This window comes from Haliotis asinina, chromosome 2, assembly GCF_037392515.1.
Source record: "Haliotis asinina isolate JCU_RB_2024 chromosome 2, JCU_Hal_asi_v2, whole genome shotgun sequence".
NCBI lineage: Eukaryota > Metazoa > Mollusca > Gastropoda > Lepetellida > Haliotidae > Haliotis > Haliotis asinina.
In genome coordinates this window covers 96552921-96570751 of record NC_090281.1, presented here as the reverse complement: position 1 = coordinate 96570751, position 17831 = coordinate 96552921, and the positions used below count along the sequence as shown (strand labels likewise).

Genomic DNA, 17831 nt, shown 5'->3' with positions numbered 1-17831 from the left:
TGAGCTTTACATAAACAGTAGTGCCCTTTAACCCCGATACCACACACAGAACACGTGTAGTTAGGACTTCCCATATGGAAACAACAGAACCCCTGATTCCTGCATTTCCTACCACAGGCCTCGGTCTTCCCCATAAGTATATATTCGCATCGGTATGGAGCGGGTCTCATGTTTACTTATATAGGTATTTTAGTTTAATTGCTTTGCAACCAACGCAGTAGCTGCTATACCCAACACTATGAAGCCCAGTTCACGATTCATTTGTCCCTTGGATGGTGTGTAGTACTGAGCGAGTGTGGGTTTATTGAGCGCTTCCAATCGTTTACCAGTTAGTAGATAGTATTCTTTCATTCCTTCATCGACATCTTTGAATGTTTGAACGGCATGGTTTTCACGCTGGAGTTGTTCGTTAATGAAATCGAGCCTCTGGAGGCGTTTTTTAGCGTACTCGGCCTGTGCTCTTTGTAATTTCTCAGTAGCGAGATCGTGTCGCTTCCTTTCTTCCTGTATTTCAGCCGCGTGATCATCTCGTAGTTTCGAGAAGAGGAAATTACTCCCGGAAAATGCCAGGGCATTCACTAACGCCCCACCGACCATCATAGCTATCGTGGCCATCCCTATATTTATTTCATTATATTATCAGGTATTATTCCTTGTTTTACTAGGATGTCTTTTGTGGCCATCGCCATACCAAGGTTCATTATGAGCATACCCATATCCTGCAGGTTGAAATCTAGCTTGATAGTTGGTTGTTTAAGCACCATTTTAGTCAACCGAGCGTACCCTACTGCTAGACTGGCTACCACTGTGGCGTGGTATGCGTCGTTGACGAACGTTTTCCCCTCAGACATTATGTATATGATATAAAATATTTTAAATTATAACATGATATGCGGGTCTACCATGGGGGATACCCCCATACCCCCACTGTTGGGGGTTACCTCACTGTTGGGTGGTGGCTCACTGTGGGAGGTGTATAACCATGTTATAACCACGGCAGCAGTTACACCTACAGCCAACAACAGTCGGGTTGGATTGGTCACTTTATGTTGGTTACACCACCGTTTTTTACCGGCAGCTACTCTCTTAGGATTCTTCTGTCTGGTTACTGTTGAAGTGGTCTCCACTGTTGGGGGTGGGGTCTCCTCCATCACTGTTGGGGGTACCTCCACTGGGGTTTCCTGTGCAGCATCCATCTATACTATTATTATTATTCTTTCTCTCAAATTGGCAATGTTTTGCCGTGATAATCGCCGCCGTCACTGGAGCCAACAACATACCATATTTGTGGTACAACCCGCAGCTGATAGAGCTCACGGCGTGTTCGATAAAAGGGTCTTTATCTAGGTCTTCCCACAGGTAAAGTCGGCGCTCTGGTGGAATGGGAAGGAAATGTGACACAATACCGGTGTACATCTGGGTCATAGCCGATCCTATTGTCTTTGTCATTTCTGCTCCGAGCCGGGACTCGTATCTAGCGTACAGCTTATCGATTTCTTCGGCTGACATTTTGTTAATTTTATCTGGAGTGTAGTCTCCAAAGTAATGTTTGGCTTTGCCTCCAACAGCCAACGCCACCAGTTTCTCTCGCTTGTCATCAGTGGGGCCTCCGGGCGGCGTGGGGGAACCCTCCACAGACAATTGTTCGAGCAATTCCTCACACTCCATCTTATAATATAACAAGTAAGATTTAGTTTTAACTATATAATACCCGATACAGACAAAACACAGAGAAATGAAGGTTAAGTTGCACACGACAAATACTTCGAATATCATAGCTATATGCTTAGCTTTGCTTAGCTTTAGCTTAGCTTTGCTTAGCTTTGCTTAGCTTTGCTTAGCATACTATATAAGCCACGGGTTGGTCGGTCTTTAGCACGAGCTTAGCGTGTTTAGTTTCAGCGAGCTGTTTCTTCACCCGTTCCCGTTCTAATTTACTCATCACATCGTTCTCTCTCAAACACTCCTCGAACGAATCCCTATCCTTGCAGTGAAATAAGGCCACCCATCGCGTCTGCTCCCTGAGGTCTTTCAACACCGAGTTGAACTTCTGCGTTAGCACCCAGACGCTGTGATTTGCATGCCGGCCGGAGAAGGCCAGGTACGATAGCATGTCTCTCTTTTTTGTTATCTCGCGATTAGCGCTGCAGTCGTCCAGTATAAACAGCGTCGGTTCCCCTTTAAATTTCTCGTGAAGAGCTTTCAACCAGTCCTGCAGGCGTGTTCCAGGGTCGATTTTGTGTACGTCCGGGTCCGTCATCACCCAAGGTCGCGCGTACGTTTTATTCATGCTCAGAGTAGGGCACATGATAACGATGTTATCGAACACATCCTTGTAGTAACCCTCCAACATATCCAACACGAAAACTGTCTTCCCACAACCAGTCTGCCCGCATATGATAGCGCAGTGTGGGTCAGTGGGTAGTGGGGGGTACCCCTGGGGGGTGTGGGGGTCTCCCCCACTAGTAGATGGCTTGCACAAATCTCCCATTGTCTATATTAAGTTGCGCGTCCATAATAACGTACAGATATAATTTCAACTTACCAGCGGTTTGAGCCTTCTTATTAATCTGGATGGTTATCCCTTCGCTGCCGTTATCTATACGACGCCCGCTACCGTGCAGTTTATCATCATCCGTGGATCGCATGTCCAACCATAGGGCGTACTTGGTGGTCAGGTATTCACCGATCTGCACGGAGCCGAGGTCCAGGTCCTTTGTTATGTAATCCCCCACTGGTAGCTTTTTTATCTCATCCCACTGCTGGTGTGGTCTCATACCATGACTGAACAGCTGGTTGGGCACGCCCTCGATGGTAACTTCCACCTTTTCAATCTCGGGGTTGAAAAACTTCTCGCTGTCCCTCCGGAATGGATCGTAATCCTCCACGGGGACGACCAAGATACCTTTCATCGATCTCGCCGGCACATTCAGGTTGATATTCCACACAGTGTCGCTCTTGTCTCGCACGACTGATCTATGCCTCAGTACGCGATCGTACAGGATAGCCATCTTCCCAGAGTACTGGCTTCGAACCTGCCTGGCCAGCTCCGGGCTAGTGACCATGTCGAACTCCAGAGAGATGTTGTCTATGGCATAACTGGCCTCATCACCGTTCGGCGTACGCACTACTTTGCTATAGTCGTTAAACGTGAGCTCGTATTCTAGCCTATCACCCAGCGCGGCCTGGTAAAACGGCGCGTGTCCCGTGAGCAACTCGAAGTCGAGCGGCACGCAGAATCGATTCCCGTATGCTAGAGCGATGGCCTTTTCACCGTCCGATAGCTTGTCTTGCTGGTCTGTCGTGAAGACATATCCTATGCGCGCCCGGGTTGATTTGCTGATGCCCTGGTACACATCATTGACTCGTTCTCTCTCGCTTTTCCAGAGATCCTTGTAGCAGTGAAACACGTCGCTGTCGTCGATGCTCAGTACCTCGTTACCGCTGATCTTGACGGTAGTTTTCTTGATGATAGCTCGACCCACGTTCCGCACTAGCTCGCGTTTGTCGTTGTCGGAGGTCAACGTGATATTGAACGCCAGTCGAACAGTGCCTGGTACAATGAGGTCATTCTCACCAAGGTTTGGAAATCTAACCAGCAGAGTTTGGTTCTGGTCTATCTTGCTGGGATTGTTGGTGATGGTCATCGATCTCGCCGGCACATTCAGGTTGATATTCCACACAGTGTCGCTCTTGTCTCGCACGACTGATCTATGCCTCAGTACGCGATCGTACAGGATAGCCATCTTCCCAGAGTACTGGCTTCGAACCTGCCTGGCCAGCTCCGGGCTAGTGACCATGTCGAACTCCAGAGAGATGTTGTCTATGGCATAACTGGCCTCATCACCGTTCGGCGTACGCACTACTTTGCTATAGTCGTTAAACGTGAGCTCGTATTCTAGCCTATCACCCAGCGCGGCCTGGTAAAACGGCGCGTGTCCCGTGAGCAACTCGAAGTCGAGCGGCACGCAGAATCGATTCCCGTATGCTAGAGCGATGGCCTTTTCACCGTCCGATAGCTTGTCTTGCTGGTCTGTCGTGAAGACATATCCTATGCGCGCCCGGGTTGATTTGCTGATGCCCTGGTACACATCATTGACTCGTTCTCTCTCGCTTTTCCAGAGATCCTTGTAGCAGTGAAACACGTCGCTGTCGTCGATGCTCAGTACCTCGTTACCGCTGATCTTGACGGTAGTTTTCTTGATGATAGCTCGACCCACGTTCCGCACTAGCTCGCGTTTGTCGTTGTCGGAGGTCAACGTGATATTGAACGCCAGTCGAACAGTGCCTGGTACAATGAGGTCATTCTCACCAAGGTTTGGAAATCTAACCAGCAGAGTTTGGTTCTGGTCTATCTTGCTGGGATTGTTGGTGATGGTCACCGACTGTCGCACGGCTCTGGCCCCTAATGGCTCTCTCAATTTTCTGAAAGGATCTAATTTTCTACCGTACATTGTTATATATAAATAAAATATATTTAAATACTAATGGATGAAGACATACCTATGGATGAGATGCCGGGCGCTAGTGCCCAGGCATCCGATGTGCAGGAGACCTCATTTACTAGTTCACCATTGAGCCAACAACTTTTAGAAACAACGGTAAATGATTATTACGAAGGATTAAAAAGTGATAAAAACTACGTTGAACCACAGGGTATATACCATAAGAATTTTTTTATTGATAAAAAGGGTGTTCTACGTCTTAAGTCTGCCCCAAAGGTTGACCTCTTTAACAAGATCAATAAAAAACCACTGGCCTTGTCAACTCTAGCCAGCCGCAATGGTGGTGTTGAATTTATCCATGAACATCTAAACATGCCTGATTACGGTGGTGCAATACCTAAGGCCGTTAAAGAAGATCTGCAAGCTACCAGATCCCACCTCACCACTATAGATGAAATGACGCCAGAGCGTGCTACAGAAGCCTCGGACAGCATAGAAAAACTGTTGAGCACCTACTGGGACAAACCGTTACCGGGATTTGATTTTCCGGTAAGGGAACTGCGCGGCTTAGACGAAGCCGTGAAACGCGTGCGTGGAGAACTCGTGAACAACATGGGGAAACTGAACGAAATCGACGAGCACATCGCTAGGGAAAAAACCAAACTCACCGAAACTGACGACGATGATATGAAGAGTCGTATCAATGAACGACTACGCGATTTAGAAGACGAGAGACGTACACGATTGGAAGCCGCTTCCTCGAATCGTGAACATCTTCGATCCCAGATCAGTCGCATTCGGGAAACAATCGATAGAATACTGAATGAAGATACAACTTTAGCCAACAGGATTCGGATATTGTTCCGGGAGCAAGGGATCACCATCGCCAGCATTCTGACTGCATTGGGTTTAATCATATCAACCCTGGTGGTGTCACTGGTGGGGGGTGCCCCCACACCCCCAAGTGCCGGCGGTGGAACTCCAGGCGGTGGTGGTGGTGTTAAAGACTGGATCAAAAAACTCGGAGAAGGCCTAGCTAAACTGGCTGGTAAAGCCGCCGAAGCCCTTCCCGGCATCCTGGGTAGCATCGTCTCGTGGTTGTTGAGCGCTCTGTCTAAAACTGCTATGTGGCTCAGTCAAAACCTGTGGGCAGCCATCGTCGCCGTGGCGGGTCTGGTGTACGTAGCGGCTAAGAAATCTTTAACCAAATAAGTCCCAAAGTTACCCCACCAACCACTAAGGCTGTTTTATTATCAATATGCTGCTGATAGGTGGTGGAAACCCCCACACCCCCCGGGGGTACCCCCACATGAACTTTAGGCTCCGGTGGTGGCGCCACTATACCCTTTTCACGTGGTTGGATGTGTGGGATATGTGGGGTGTTAATATCGGGGTTGATACCCAACTTTTGGTCCGCCGTGGCTATGACTATTTTGTTGTTATAACCCACCACTTTTTTTATTCTCAGTTGCATATCACTCGGAGCCATGTACAACCCCACGCCGAACACGTAATTGACTTTCGATCTGGCGTATTCTAACACGTTTTGGTAACGGTCGATGGCCCTCGGGAGATCAACTGGAGAATTGATAGCATCCTCAACGTTGGAAACGAATTGTGTCTGAGCGTCGTAAGCAGTTCCCTTACCGAGGATGTTAGAACGCGTCATCGACTGCGCACCCAACACCGCCCACACGTACGTTCGAATCGAGTCGTTCAAGCGTATTGTACCAGCACGAGTGAATCCTTTCGATGTTTTTGAGATCATTTTAGTCCAGGCTGTGGCTGCATCAGGACTGGTTTGTTTTATACAGCTGACATGGATCTTTTCATTCGTTGTGGGGCCTGTAAATGTATGCCGGTTTGGGTTGTATGAACCATCTTTAGAACCGGCATAATATTTTCCGGACCTGTAGAAGTACACGAGAACTATACCGAGACCATGGTTCACACCAGGAAGGCGAAAGTCTTTATTCGTTGGAATCTCAAACTCCCCACAAATACGTTCATAAGCGCGTCTATCATAGGGGTTATTCGTCATACTCCACGCTTTATCTTGGGGAAGAGGAGCACTTATTTCCTTCAATATTCGTCTCGTTTGATAATAAATATGAAACAAAACAACCGCCTTACTCAGTTCGTCTATACCATAGTCTGGTGTCACACCCGACCCTGTCGTCGCACACCACACAGCAAAGTTTAGTTGGTTCTGCCAAAACTGCATTGGGTTTTGATTCCAGTTTACCACCGCCTGCGCGTTATTAACGGACACGACATACTTTTCAAAGATATCAATAAAGGTTGTTTTAAACCCCGTACCATCTGCATTCACCACGATTTTCAAGTGTGCTAAATCCATATTATAATTTATAATTCATATATTATAATATGTACATAACACTTCCAGGAATAACGAGCGGTGAGGCCGTTCAGCTGACGCACGCGATCGATAACACGTCAGGTCAACTCGAAGTCGCACTCTGCGATATCACCTACCTACCACAATGGACTAACATTAATATCAGCAACAATAAGCTGTTCGTCAGTGGAACTCGCAGCCAGATAACTGACGGTTACTACAGCGTGTGCTCTCTAAACGACGAGGTCTTCAAACCCCTGGGAGCCGAACTCAAGATGAACGACTCAAACGGTACAGTGGTGTTAATCAACAACGGAAGAACCTCCTTGAGGCTCGGCCGACCATTAGCGAGGATACTCGGTATGTCTCCTGACGAGATAAAACCAACAACAACCGTCACAGGCACGAAGTTACCCGAACTAGTACCGTACCGAGAGCTATACATTCATCTCGGTCAGGTGAGCACAACGTATAACATTCAAGGAGGCCACCCTTCCACTATACTGAGAGCAGTGCCGGTTAAAACTGAGAAATTCAACGACGGTAGAACCGAGTCGTTTTCACCACGGCAGTATAAGAGATTAACCCAGGGCAACATACCTGAGCTGACAATATCGGTGTTAGATATAAATCATAATCCTGTAAATATAGGATACCTCAGCTTAACGCTTCACGTAACATGACCAGCGCACAAGGGCCCGGAGTGAAAAAATGCGTCAATATCGGGATCTCCGACCTCGGAGACACACGCGGTTTCGACGCTCCCGGAGTAGATGGTAAATCGTATGCCTTGCAACTGAAAAACAACATTTACAAACGCGTTGAAATCCCCTCCGGTGGAGCCCTAAGTGATATGATAGATACCACAGGAGCAACAGCCAACACTAAGTACGCCCTCGTCAACACCGGTGATGACAACTGGAGGATATACCCATCATTCGGAGGTAAACTGTTCGATTTAGACGATGTTGAGAGCACTACCGTCGTCAAAAACAAGCCATATATGCTCGTCTTCACCGAAGATGACAAGTGGGTGTTGTTACCCGATAACAAATGGTTTCTCAATATTAGACTCGTCTCCCCTTACGTGTTCACGGATAACAAAGACAACCACCTAAACAAAGTCGTGAACAATGGAACCCTGCTCGTGGCTTACGTCCCAACTCAGAGACGTAGCATAGTCGTCAGCCCAGTCAACACTATAGCAGCCCACATGCTATCGAGTAAACCGGCCATGCAAAACGTGAAATTGCAGTTGGTGTCTGAATTCGAAGGCGTGGTTAAGATACTAGAGAGTCTACCGGCAAACTCAACACTGTTCATCAAAGTCTACCTAGGGGAACCATCGGGGAATGATGTCGAGATCGTGAAGGGGATCAAACTCGGGTGGGTGAAACGACACCAGTTTCAAGTTTGCAACGTTTACGTGCGGGTGGGTGTCGACTCCAAGACCAGTCTGCAGGGGGTCAACGTGATCGTAGAAAACAAGATATCACTAATCAATATCTTCCTGCCTGACAACATACACTTCATGGGTATTAAGTTAACCCCTGAATTATTATCAGAAAACCAGTTGGAAATTATATCATAATAGTATAATAATGACTAGTCATCATCCCAACACTACGCTTAATGACCTGGGAGATACGGAGGGATTCGATCAGCCTGGTGAGGAAGATGAATTATACATCCTACACTTCAAAGACAACGTGTACAGACGGGTGCCGTTATCAGATTTTAAAGAGCCTAAATGGTTGATCAACTTAACACTCACCTCACCTTATATCACAATAGAAGGAGATGAAGATGAAGATAAATTAATCTCTAAGATTAGGAACAACGGCATCTGGGTCGGGGATTTCATTCCGGAGAGGGAATTAGTACACTTACCACATGTTGGTGACAAAAAAAAAGGGTTAGGTGCTTATCCACCCACTAAATTAACATTTAGCGAATATCTTCCTAGCATATCATCCCCTTGCACACTCATCATAGAAGTCTTCTTTTATAAAAACACCCCACTAGTACACCAAATTTTACCCGGGGTGTCAATACAATGGTTGGACGAACACCTAGACCAATATTGCCGTATTGTTATACAGTGGGATACCCACGGGGGTACTATAAACCACTTAATAAGCCTCCGTGGGGTTTCTATTACAACAGGAAATTTTATTTACCTCTCACCTATTACCCTGGGTAATCTAGATCTTGTAGACTTCAAATACATTAATAGAGTATTAACTGAAACCCAATTAAAATATCTTTCAAAATATATATTATAGGATGGGTCTGTACCCAGTCGTAGAGGAAGTAGCGAAGACGTTGGAAACCGTAGATGGGTTCCGCTTGAGGCAGTTATGTGATGTAAAACGTCAACTAGAACAAGACCGTGACACGCGGAAAGCACTATGTAAAAAATATAATAGAGCTTTCAATATCGTGGATGGGGCTGACACTACCCTTATGGCAACCAGTATGGGACTAGGGGCGGCAGGCGTTGGATTGTTAACCACCATCGTGGCTGCACCTATAGTGCTAGGTATTGAAATAACGGCTGGGGTGACAGGGTTGGTAGGGTTGGCTCTTAAGTTAGTATCACGCAGACTTAATCGTAAGGCATTGAAACACGACGAGATCAGGGTTCTAGCCGAAGCAAAGCTGAACACAGTGAGTGAGCGAATTTCCACGGCACTCTCTGACAGTAAGATCTCAGAAGAGGAGTTTCGTTCAATCCTATCTGAACTCAAAAAATATAACGGAATGAAACAAGATATTCGGTCCAAGTCTCGTAAGTCTGCTATCAGCGAGGATGAGAAAAAAAAGTACATAGCACAGGGAATACAAAAAGCCCAGCAAGCCTTTATTATGAACACCAAAGAGATCGTAGGCGGTTCACATTAAACTGTTTCATTGATATAAACATAACATAACCGTAAGCGAGCCACCGATCCTATATGGTCAGTCAAAACTTACAACATAGATAAAGTGGATATGTACTACTTGAGGGATGGGCCGGGTAGGGGGTTTGTAAGAGAAGAATTATTGATCGTGCCGTACGGCACAGTGTTACCGCCTGCCAAGTCACGGTAAACGTGATGGCGTGGCTTTGTAGTAGGGGCAATAATAGCAAGAGCTAATAGTCCCACCAAAGCCTCATTTACTAAATGAGGCTTTTTAGAGGGGTTTTTGAAAAGTGTTTTCGGACTATCATTCCCTATACTACTCACAACATGGAAATATTAAAAGTGATATTCAAGGCAGTAGAAAATGTGAACTGAGGAATGTTAACGTTTTTTGTTAATGTTATTTTTTTAAGCATAAATGGAATTTAGAGATAATTATCTCGATAGTTCATTAATTATTTAGTTCCTACATTCAATATGTCTTATTAGTAAACTATGTTTGTAGTTTTTAGGAGTAGTACAGAAACACCAGTGCACTGTCAAGGTGGCAGCAATGATCCAATATAATGAATATTGTAGAAAGCATTGAAAACTCCAAAGCAATTCCTTTCAAAACAGTTGTTGAAAGGGCTGGGTGGTCAATCAGTCTTGACTGAGAAAGAAAGTCTCCACAAAATCCTTTTAATTATCTAAAAATGTATGAAAATTTGTTATAAACAAGTACTGAGGTCTGGAACAGGTGTTACTATTTTAGGGAAGGGAATCCCTTCGCGTCACGTGATTCAAAATGGTGCCGCTCATGCGACCGATCGACTGAGATGTTTGATGGCTTGCAAATATTTATTTTTTAATATTTTGATAACGAAACTAGGGCTCACATGTAGGTATAAGTACAAAGAAGCCATTCATATAAAACATGGGTGTTACGGGCGGAAATCTTTCAGAAGTTCTTAAACGGGCACTGATGCGGAGCAATATCCGTGGACTGGTGTAAACTTTTGTTATTGTTTTTCTCCTGTGAGTACCCGGATGATATCCCAGGATTCGTGACTGGTTCATGACTTCTAGCACAATTGATAGTTTAATTATAGACAGATCAACTTAGGTGAAGTCATTTTTACTTCATTACAAATGTATTATGAAAACAAATGAAACACTCTGAAGGTTAATCATCTGGCAATGGTAGAAATGGTAAAAAAAAACTATTAGGACTGAAAAATAACGAAGCCAATGTTCGTCTCTGTATTTTGTCTCATAACCCTAATTAGTTTATTGTCATATTTGTATGATTTTGAAAATTAACGGTCTGCTTATACTCATAGTAAATTTCTAACATGACAGCAACATTTATACATTGTATAGATTGCCAATGTGGATCTTATTTCACACACATACGCGATCTAGTGTGTGTTTTCTGTCATATAGATTCTGCTGAATGCTACAACAAATAAATTCAAACAAAATGCAACAAATGAATGTAAAACAGACTAATTTCATAGCAACAATGTCAGGTTACTACCTTGTTCAGGAATGCATCCATCAATATCCACATAAAGGAACGATATTCCATTCATCTGCAGCTGGTAAATAACCCTGCTCTGTGTCGTGTCTTACAACAGTCTAATTTGCGAAAAAGTAACACATCGTTTCACGTCTTTCACATTGGTGAAAACCTGATAAACCTGTCATTGGTCACCCAAGATAGCACACCTGGCAACTAATTGTATGAATTCCGCCATTCTAAGTAATTTAGTTAACCAATAATGAGCAATCAATCAATCAACGCAAGGGTGGTTAATTCTTTGAAGGGAGGATGTTGTTTTTACACTCGCACTTTACGACAGGATGTAGTCAGTACAGTCTTTTGACAAATCCGCTGTAGAAGATAAAAGTAATTAATCAATCAGTGTGTTATCGGTTAATCCTTTGATCGATGTTTGTTTTTGTAACTCAGCTGATAAACCCTCTTGCATCACTTACATGCACATATTACATAACATACAATACATTTGCCACTACAGACCTTAATTTATAATGTTGAGTATTTACTCCAGACAGGAGAAATGCCAAATGGGAACCTTTGTTGAGTAACCTGGGTGGTGTGACTACTAATTATACCTGTTAAAAATTCATTAACTGACCATCCAGAGAATGATGACAAATAACACGTGTAGGTTTACGCCATCAAACGCGAGTTACAGCAAGGATGAAGATGTGATTTCTGTGTGGCATGCAGCCTGAAAACACTTAGGGCCAAAACTCCTTTTAGGATACCAACGGAACTTCGTTATATAAGAAATACATATAGGCATTTGCTGTGTACTTTGGTAAATAGGTGTACTAAGTTGGAGGTTTTTACGTAAGAAGATTTTCAGATTTCTCTACCAAAGGCAAAGTCATCGTTTTTAGTTTACGAATTCAAATAAATCAACCCTGTGTTTTTATTATCATAAATAATAAACCAGGGTAGCTGCCAAAGCTACCCAAATTTACGTGTGATATTTGCCATCACAGCTGAACCAACACTCAAATCTGTAAATATATAAAGCTTTGCAATCTTTCGGACTGAAATGGCTTGCTACGTGCCTGTAGGCATCACATGTTCACATAACATGATTAAATAGGATCAAATTAGATCAGTCACTGTATATACCATCCAAGCATCCGAAAAAAATACACTGCTGGGATATTTTGGTACGATCAGACAAGGAATACCGTGGATATTTTTAAATAATGGCATATGATGGGCATCCGGCCTCCTGATTGTTAAGGCGAAGATATTCTGCTAATATGGACAGGAGCCCAGTCCCTTTGTCCGTCACAGTCGAGGGAGCGGGCGCTGACCAATTTGCAGTTTGATTTCGTAATTAGACCGTTGATGAGAAACATTTTTCGCTCCACATCAGTGCCCCTTTAAATGTTTGGGGTTAATTTTTCAAACTGGTGATGTGAACCAGTTTTCCAATAGGCAGAGGTATTGTTTCAACAGTTTGGCAGTGAGAACTTTACTCAAAATAATCATTTCAAAAACTTCAGTTGTGTCTTAACTGGAAAGATCTCTGCCCCCTCATATTTTTTGTCTTCGTTTATACTATACATATTCTTCAAATAATGTTTTAAATGAGCCTCAACTGCATCACAATTGCTGAGCCTTCTGACACAGTGAAAAAACATGTACTCTCTGTACTTAGTCCTCCATTAAGAACATACAGAGTAATAAGTCACATTGAGAACCTCTCTCAGTCTCTGCCTTCAGAGGGTCATTGTGAGCAAGGACAGGGACAATTAACATTTTCTGACAAAATTTGGAATAACAGATAATTGAAATATAATTTTGCATTGAAATAAACTACGAAGTGACCAAGAACAACCAATAATGAAATAACTTATGCGTCCATATATGTCACATCCCACATCTCAGTTGCCTATGTGACCTTTTACAGGATGCTGAACCTCAGTTTTGTCACTGATAGCAAATGTTGGGAAAAAGGCATGTATCAAAGACTTATGAATGAACATCTAATCATTTGACAAAACTAAGCTTAGCAAATTGAAATAGAAATTGGCAATTAAATTACAGAAAGTAGACTTACTTTGATTATGCTATATCATGTGTTTTAGACTGAATAAATAGTTTGACATATCCTCACTCCTTAGACTGCATGTCTCTTGCAAGCCTCTGTATCTGTGGTGTTCTGGTTATCATTGAGGCCTTGTCTCCCAATAGGAAAACCTCTACAAGAAGAGGTATGTTAAACAATAATTATGAGATTTGCTGTTTTTCAGATTTAACTTTGGTGCCAATCCTGCAACAACAACTACCGGTAAGTAATTCATGCCTTTTTAGTGCTCCAGACTTAATGAAAAAGGCTTGATTAAAATGTCTGTAATGTTTGATATTTGGAATGATACATAATACCATATAATGTACACCATTTGAAAATGTATGTCTGATGCTATTTGATATACTTGCAGCGGCAACTGGAATATCATTTGGACAACCTACAGCATCTGGTTTTGGCTTCGGGGCCACTGCTGCCCGTACCACAGCAACAGGAGTCACACTCGGAACTACCACTCAGGCCACTGGAGGTGGGTTCTCACTTGGTGGGACTCTGGGTTTCCCAGGAACACTTGGTGGTGCAACTGCTACCACCTCTGCCCCATCACTAGGGGCATCCGGAGGCTTTTCCCTTACTGTTCCTGGGGCAACAACAACAACAACAGCAACTGTTCCTGCTTTAGGAGCAGGTAGGCCTATCATTATTCTTGTCAATGACATGTCTTACCTCCCACTTGCCAAGTCTGACAGCTTGTGGTATGTGTCACTCTTTAGTGGGTGAACATGTAATTGTGCTTTGTCATCAGAAAGCATGTGTTTCAGTGAAGTGCATGCATGTTTGAAATTGTTGCAGTGCTTGTGATTGAATTATTTCATCTGAGTGGATGCAGTTGTGTCACCAGAGAACATGTGTTGTATTGTTTTGTCAGAGGGCACATGTGGTTCAACAGTTTCAGTGAAGAGTGTGCATTTTTTTGTTGTTTTATCAGTGCATGTGGTTGAATAAATTCAACAATGAGTGAACATATGTTCCTCCATTATTTCAGCAGGCACAAGTGCTGCAGGTGGATTCAGCTTTGGCCTTGGGGCAACAACAACATCTACAGCAACATCTACAGCAACAGCTCCAACTACTGGCCTAGGTCTAGGCACTGGTGTTGGGGCAGCTTCAGCTGGTGGCTTCAATTTCGGCAAGCCGACCGGTGTGGCACCAACTCTAGGTATGCAGATTTCTCGCTTGATGTAGTCGTTATCTCTGTAAACATATCTCACAGACTTGAAATGGAGATGGTTGAAACACTGGTCTACATACTCTTGACACAGTAATTAATGCCATGTATCAAACTGAAGTACTGTAGCTTACACTGGTAGTATGATTTATCAAACTCATAGTGGAAAGTGTAGAGAAGTTATTGTATAGAGGTGTGTCCCTGGTTAAGGAAAGATTACAAAAGGAGCCGTTTAAACCCCTGATTCTGGAAAAGTAAAACATTTCAAAAGGCACAATATAAAACCCTGATTCTGGTTAAGCAAAATACATGTATTCCAAAAGACACTTTGTAAACCTGTTTCTGTTATATTATTGAGTCCAAAAGGCCTAATGTGAACCCGTGCTTCTGTTACGTAAATGTTTCCGAAAGGCTCAGTGTAAACTCATGTTTCTGTTACGTAAATGTTTCCGAAAGGCTCAGTGTAAACTCATGTTTCTGTTACGTAAATGATTCCAAAAGGCTCAGTGTAAACTCATGTTTCTGTTACGTAAATGATTCCAAAAGGCACAACATAAATCCGTGTTTCTGTTATGTAAGTGATCCCAAAATGCACAGTATAAACCCATGAGTCTGTTACGTAAATGATTCCGAAAGGCACAGTATAAACCTGTGTTTCTGTTACGTAAATGTTTCCAAAAAGCACAGTATAAACCCATGTTTCTGGTTAAGGAAAGCCACCTGTGACCCTTGCTGTTTATGCTGCTCCGTTTAATACAAGTCAAAAGTTTGGTGGTGGTGAGTTTGACCTGAATCGAAACATCTACTGGCTGACTTCTTGATTCTATATTTCTACAACACTGGCTTTATTGTTGCAGCGAAGAAAGTCTGTATAAGTGTTAGATGTCGTCACCACATGGTAGTGAGTTCCAGCTATGTTCCAGCTGTATCACAGCTATCTGTAAATAATCAAGTCTGGACCAGACAATCCAGTAATCAACAGCATTAGCATCAATCTGCATAACTGGGAACTGATGACCAGTGTCAACCAAGTCAGCGGGTCTGACTACCCGATCCCATGACTTACAACAATCATTGCTTACTCCAGGCCAGTATTCTAACCTGCACCACACGGTTGTCACCACATATGGAATATGCAATACACTGTTGTATACTATTCCTGTACACAGGAAACTGCAGTCTAAGTAAACTTAGCCTCAGTACTTTTTTTACACTCCACTACTGAGTCTAACAAAACCTTATGGGAGGTCGCGTCAGGTAACTCTTGAGATTGACCAATGGGAACACAGCTTACCAAATCGCGAAAGTGGACATTCACACATACCTTTTGAACTTATTATCTCGAAAAGGTTCATACGCGAACGATTTCAAATGCTATTCAGCGTGTGATCACTTCCGGTTGATGCACACAGTGCATGCTATAACCATGACAACGGTGAGTAAACAGTCGGTGAAAATAGTGTTTGGGGCAGTATTCAAGGATGTCACCTTGCGGATGTGAAGATCTGGGTAAGAATTTCAGCAACCCATGCTTGATATAAAACGTAACTAGCGATGAATGGAATGCATGTAACATTTTCTAAAAGTAAGGATCCCCTTATATGATGTCAATCACTAGAGAGTCAGATCCAGATTTGATTATTTACATGCTGCTGCCACACAGCTTGAGTATTGAAGAATACCGTGTTCATCACCAAACACACCTACAACTAACCTGTTCTGTATCTCATCATCTCATCTCTCCCATGGATTGGAGTGTCTCTGCAGCATGTAGTACACTGAAAACCATGCTCTGTTTGAAGGGGGACTGACCACAACCACAGCAGCCAGCTCTGGTCTTAGCTTGTTCGGGCCTACTGCTGCAGCTGCCACTGCAGCTCCCACTAGCATCTTCTCTGCAACAACTACAACAACAGCAACAGTTGGCCTTGGCGGTGTTGATCCCAAGACATCAACAGCATCTGGAGGTAAGTAGAAGGCTGCAGTAGTGTCTATACCATTGGTTTAATTTGTAGCAATCACGGATGGTGTAATGGATACCGAACTATTGGCACATCAGTCATGGTAAGTAGTGTATTCATATATCATTTATTGATACAACAGAATGCTATGAACATAGTGAACATGATTTTAGATACTGTTTCATGCTAGTATATGCAAGATGCCCTAACCCCCGTGTTTGTCAACTGAGTTACAGTTTGGCTACTCATAATTCTATCAAAGAATGAAAATGTTGCCTTCACATGCCAAATATCCAATATTAGTTTATTTTATGGTTTATAGTATTGCCATGTCACTATGTTGATAGTAACAAAGTGTATGTTTTCTCCAATATCAGACAATTTGTTGCGAAGGTTATTCTACTTATTGTTTTTCTATGTCTATAAGATTCTATCATCTTATCAACTTTGTTGCTGTGTGTTACTATGGTTTCATGATGTGTTTTAGGAACGGGTGGCACAGCAGGGAAAACCAGGTAAGCACAATCAGCAGATGGTGAGTGTGAATGACTTGTTGATGTGTGTTAGTGGTTGGTCGTGGCATGCCTGTTGTGGACCATATTGTGCCAGCAGTGGGTCATAGTGTGCCAGTTGTGGGCCATATCGTACCAGTTGTAGGTCATAGTGTGCCAGCTGTGGGTCATAGTGTGCCAGTGGTGGTCCATAGTGTGCCAGCTATGGGTCATAGTGTGCCAGCGGTGGGCCATATTGTACCTGCAGTGGGTCATAGTGTGCCAGTGGTGGGTCATGGTGTGCCAGCGGTGGACCATATTGTACCAGCGGTGGGTCATAGTGTGCCAGGTGTGAGTCATGGTCTGCCAGTGGTGGGTCATGGTGTGCCAGTGGTGGGTCATATTGTACCACCGGTGGGTCATAGTGTGCCAGTGGTGGGTCATAGTGTGCCAGCAGTGGGTCATAGTGTGCCGGTGGTGGGTCTACTGTTAGTGTGCCAATAGTAGGTCATACTGTGTCAGCGGTGTGGATTATTGCTCATCCAACAGATGTCTCCTTTTGACATGGACACACTCACACACAAGCACATACTGCCGTTACTGATGATTTTTTCTTCAGAGTAGATTCCAACCTGTCTAGACTTGGACTTGCAGCCTTCTATTCGGTCCATTTTCCTACAGTCATCTAATTCCTGTTCAGTGCAACTATAAAAAATAAAATGAATGAGCAGTGATCTACATCATTCAACAGTGCTGTGCCTATCCATCTCACTTGACAACACGTCCATGTTATTATTTCAGCGATGGCAAGGCAGTGAAGGAGACCCAAATGCCAGCAATGCTCGTGGAAACTGTCACTGCATTCCAGTAAGTACAGT

The 17831-nt window shown here is 43.7% G+C and overlaps 1 protein-coding gene across 6 annotated transcripts in view; it reads left to right on the top strand.

Moving 5' to 3' along the window:
- The window catches only part of LOC137274655 (nucleoporin p58/p45-like), a 41931-nt gene that overhangs the window by 6639 nt on the left and 17461 nt on the right, over positions 1–17831 (top strand). For 3 of the 6 annotated variants that reach the window (XM_067807968.1, XM_067807966.1, XM_067807971.1), the window contains exons 2-8: positions 13497–13534; positions 13686–13961; positions 14319–14492; positions 15213–15278; positions 16304–16468; positions 16950–16977; positions 17755–17820. In XM_067807968.1, the coding sequence (XP_067664069.1) occupies positions 13497–13534; positions 13686–13961; positions 14319–14492; positions 15213–15278; positions 16304–16468; positions 16950–16977; positions 17755–17820 (813 nt within the window). The remainder of the gene's footprint in view (positions 1–13496; positions 13535–13685; positions 13962–14318; positions 14493–15212; positions 15279–16303; positions 16469–16949; positions 16978–17754; positions 17821–17831) is intronic. The other 3 variants (XM_067807970.1, XM_067807967.1, XM_067807972.1) reach the window with 1 other exon arrangement.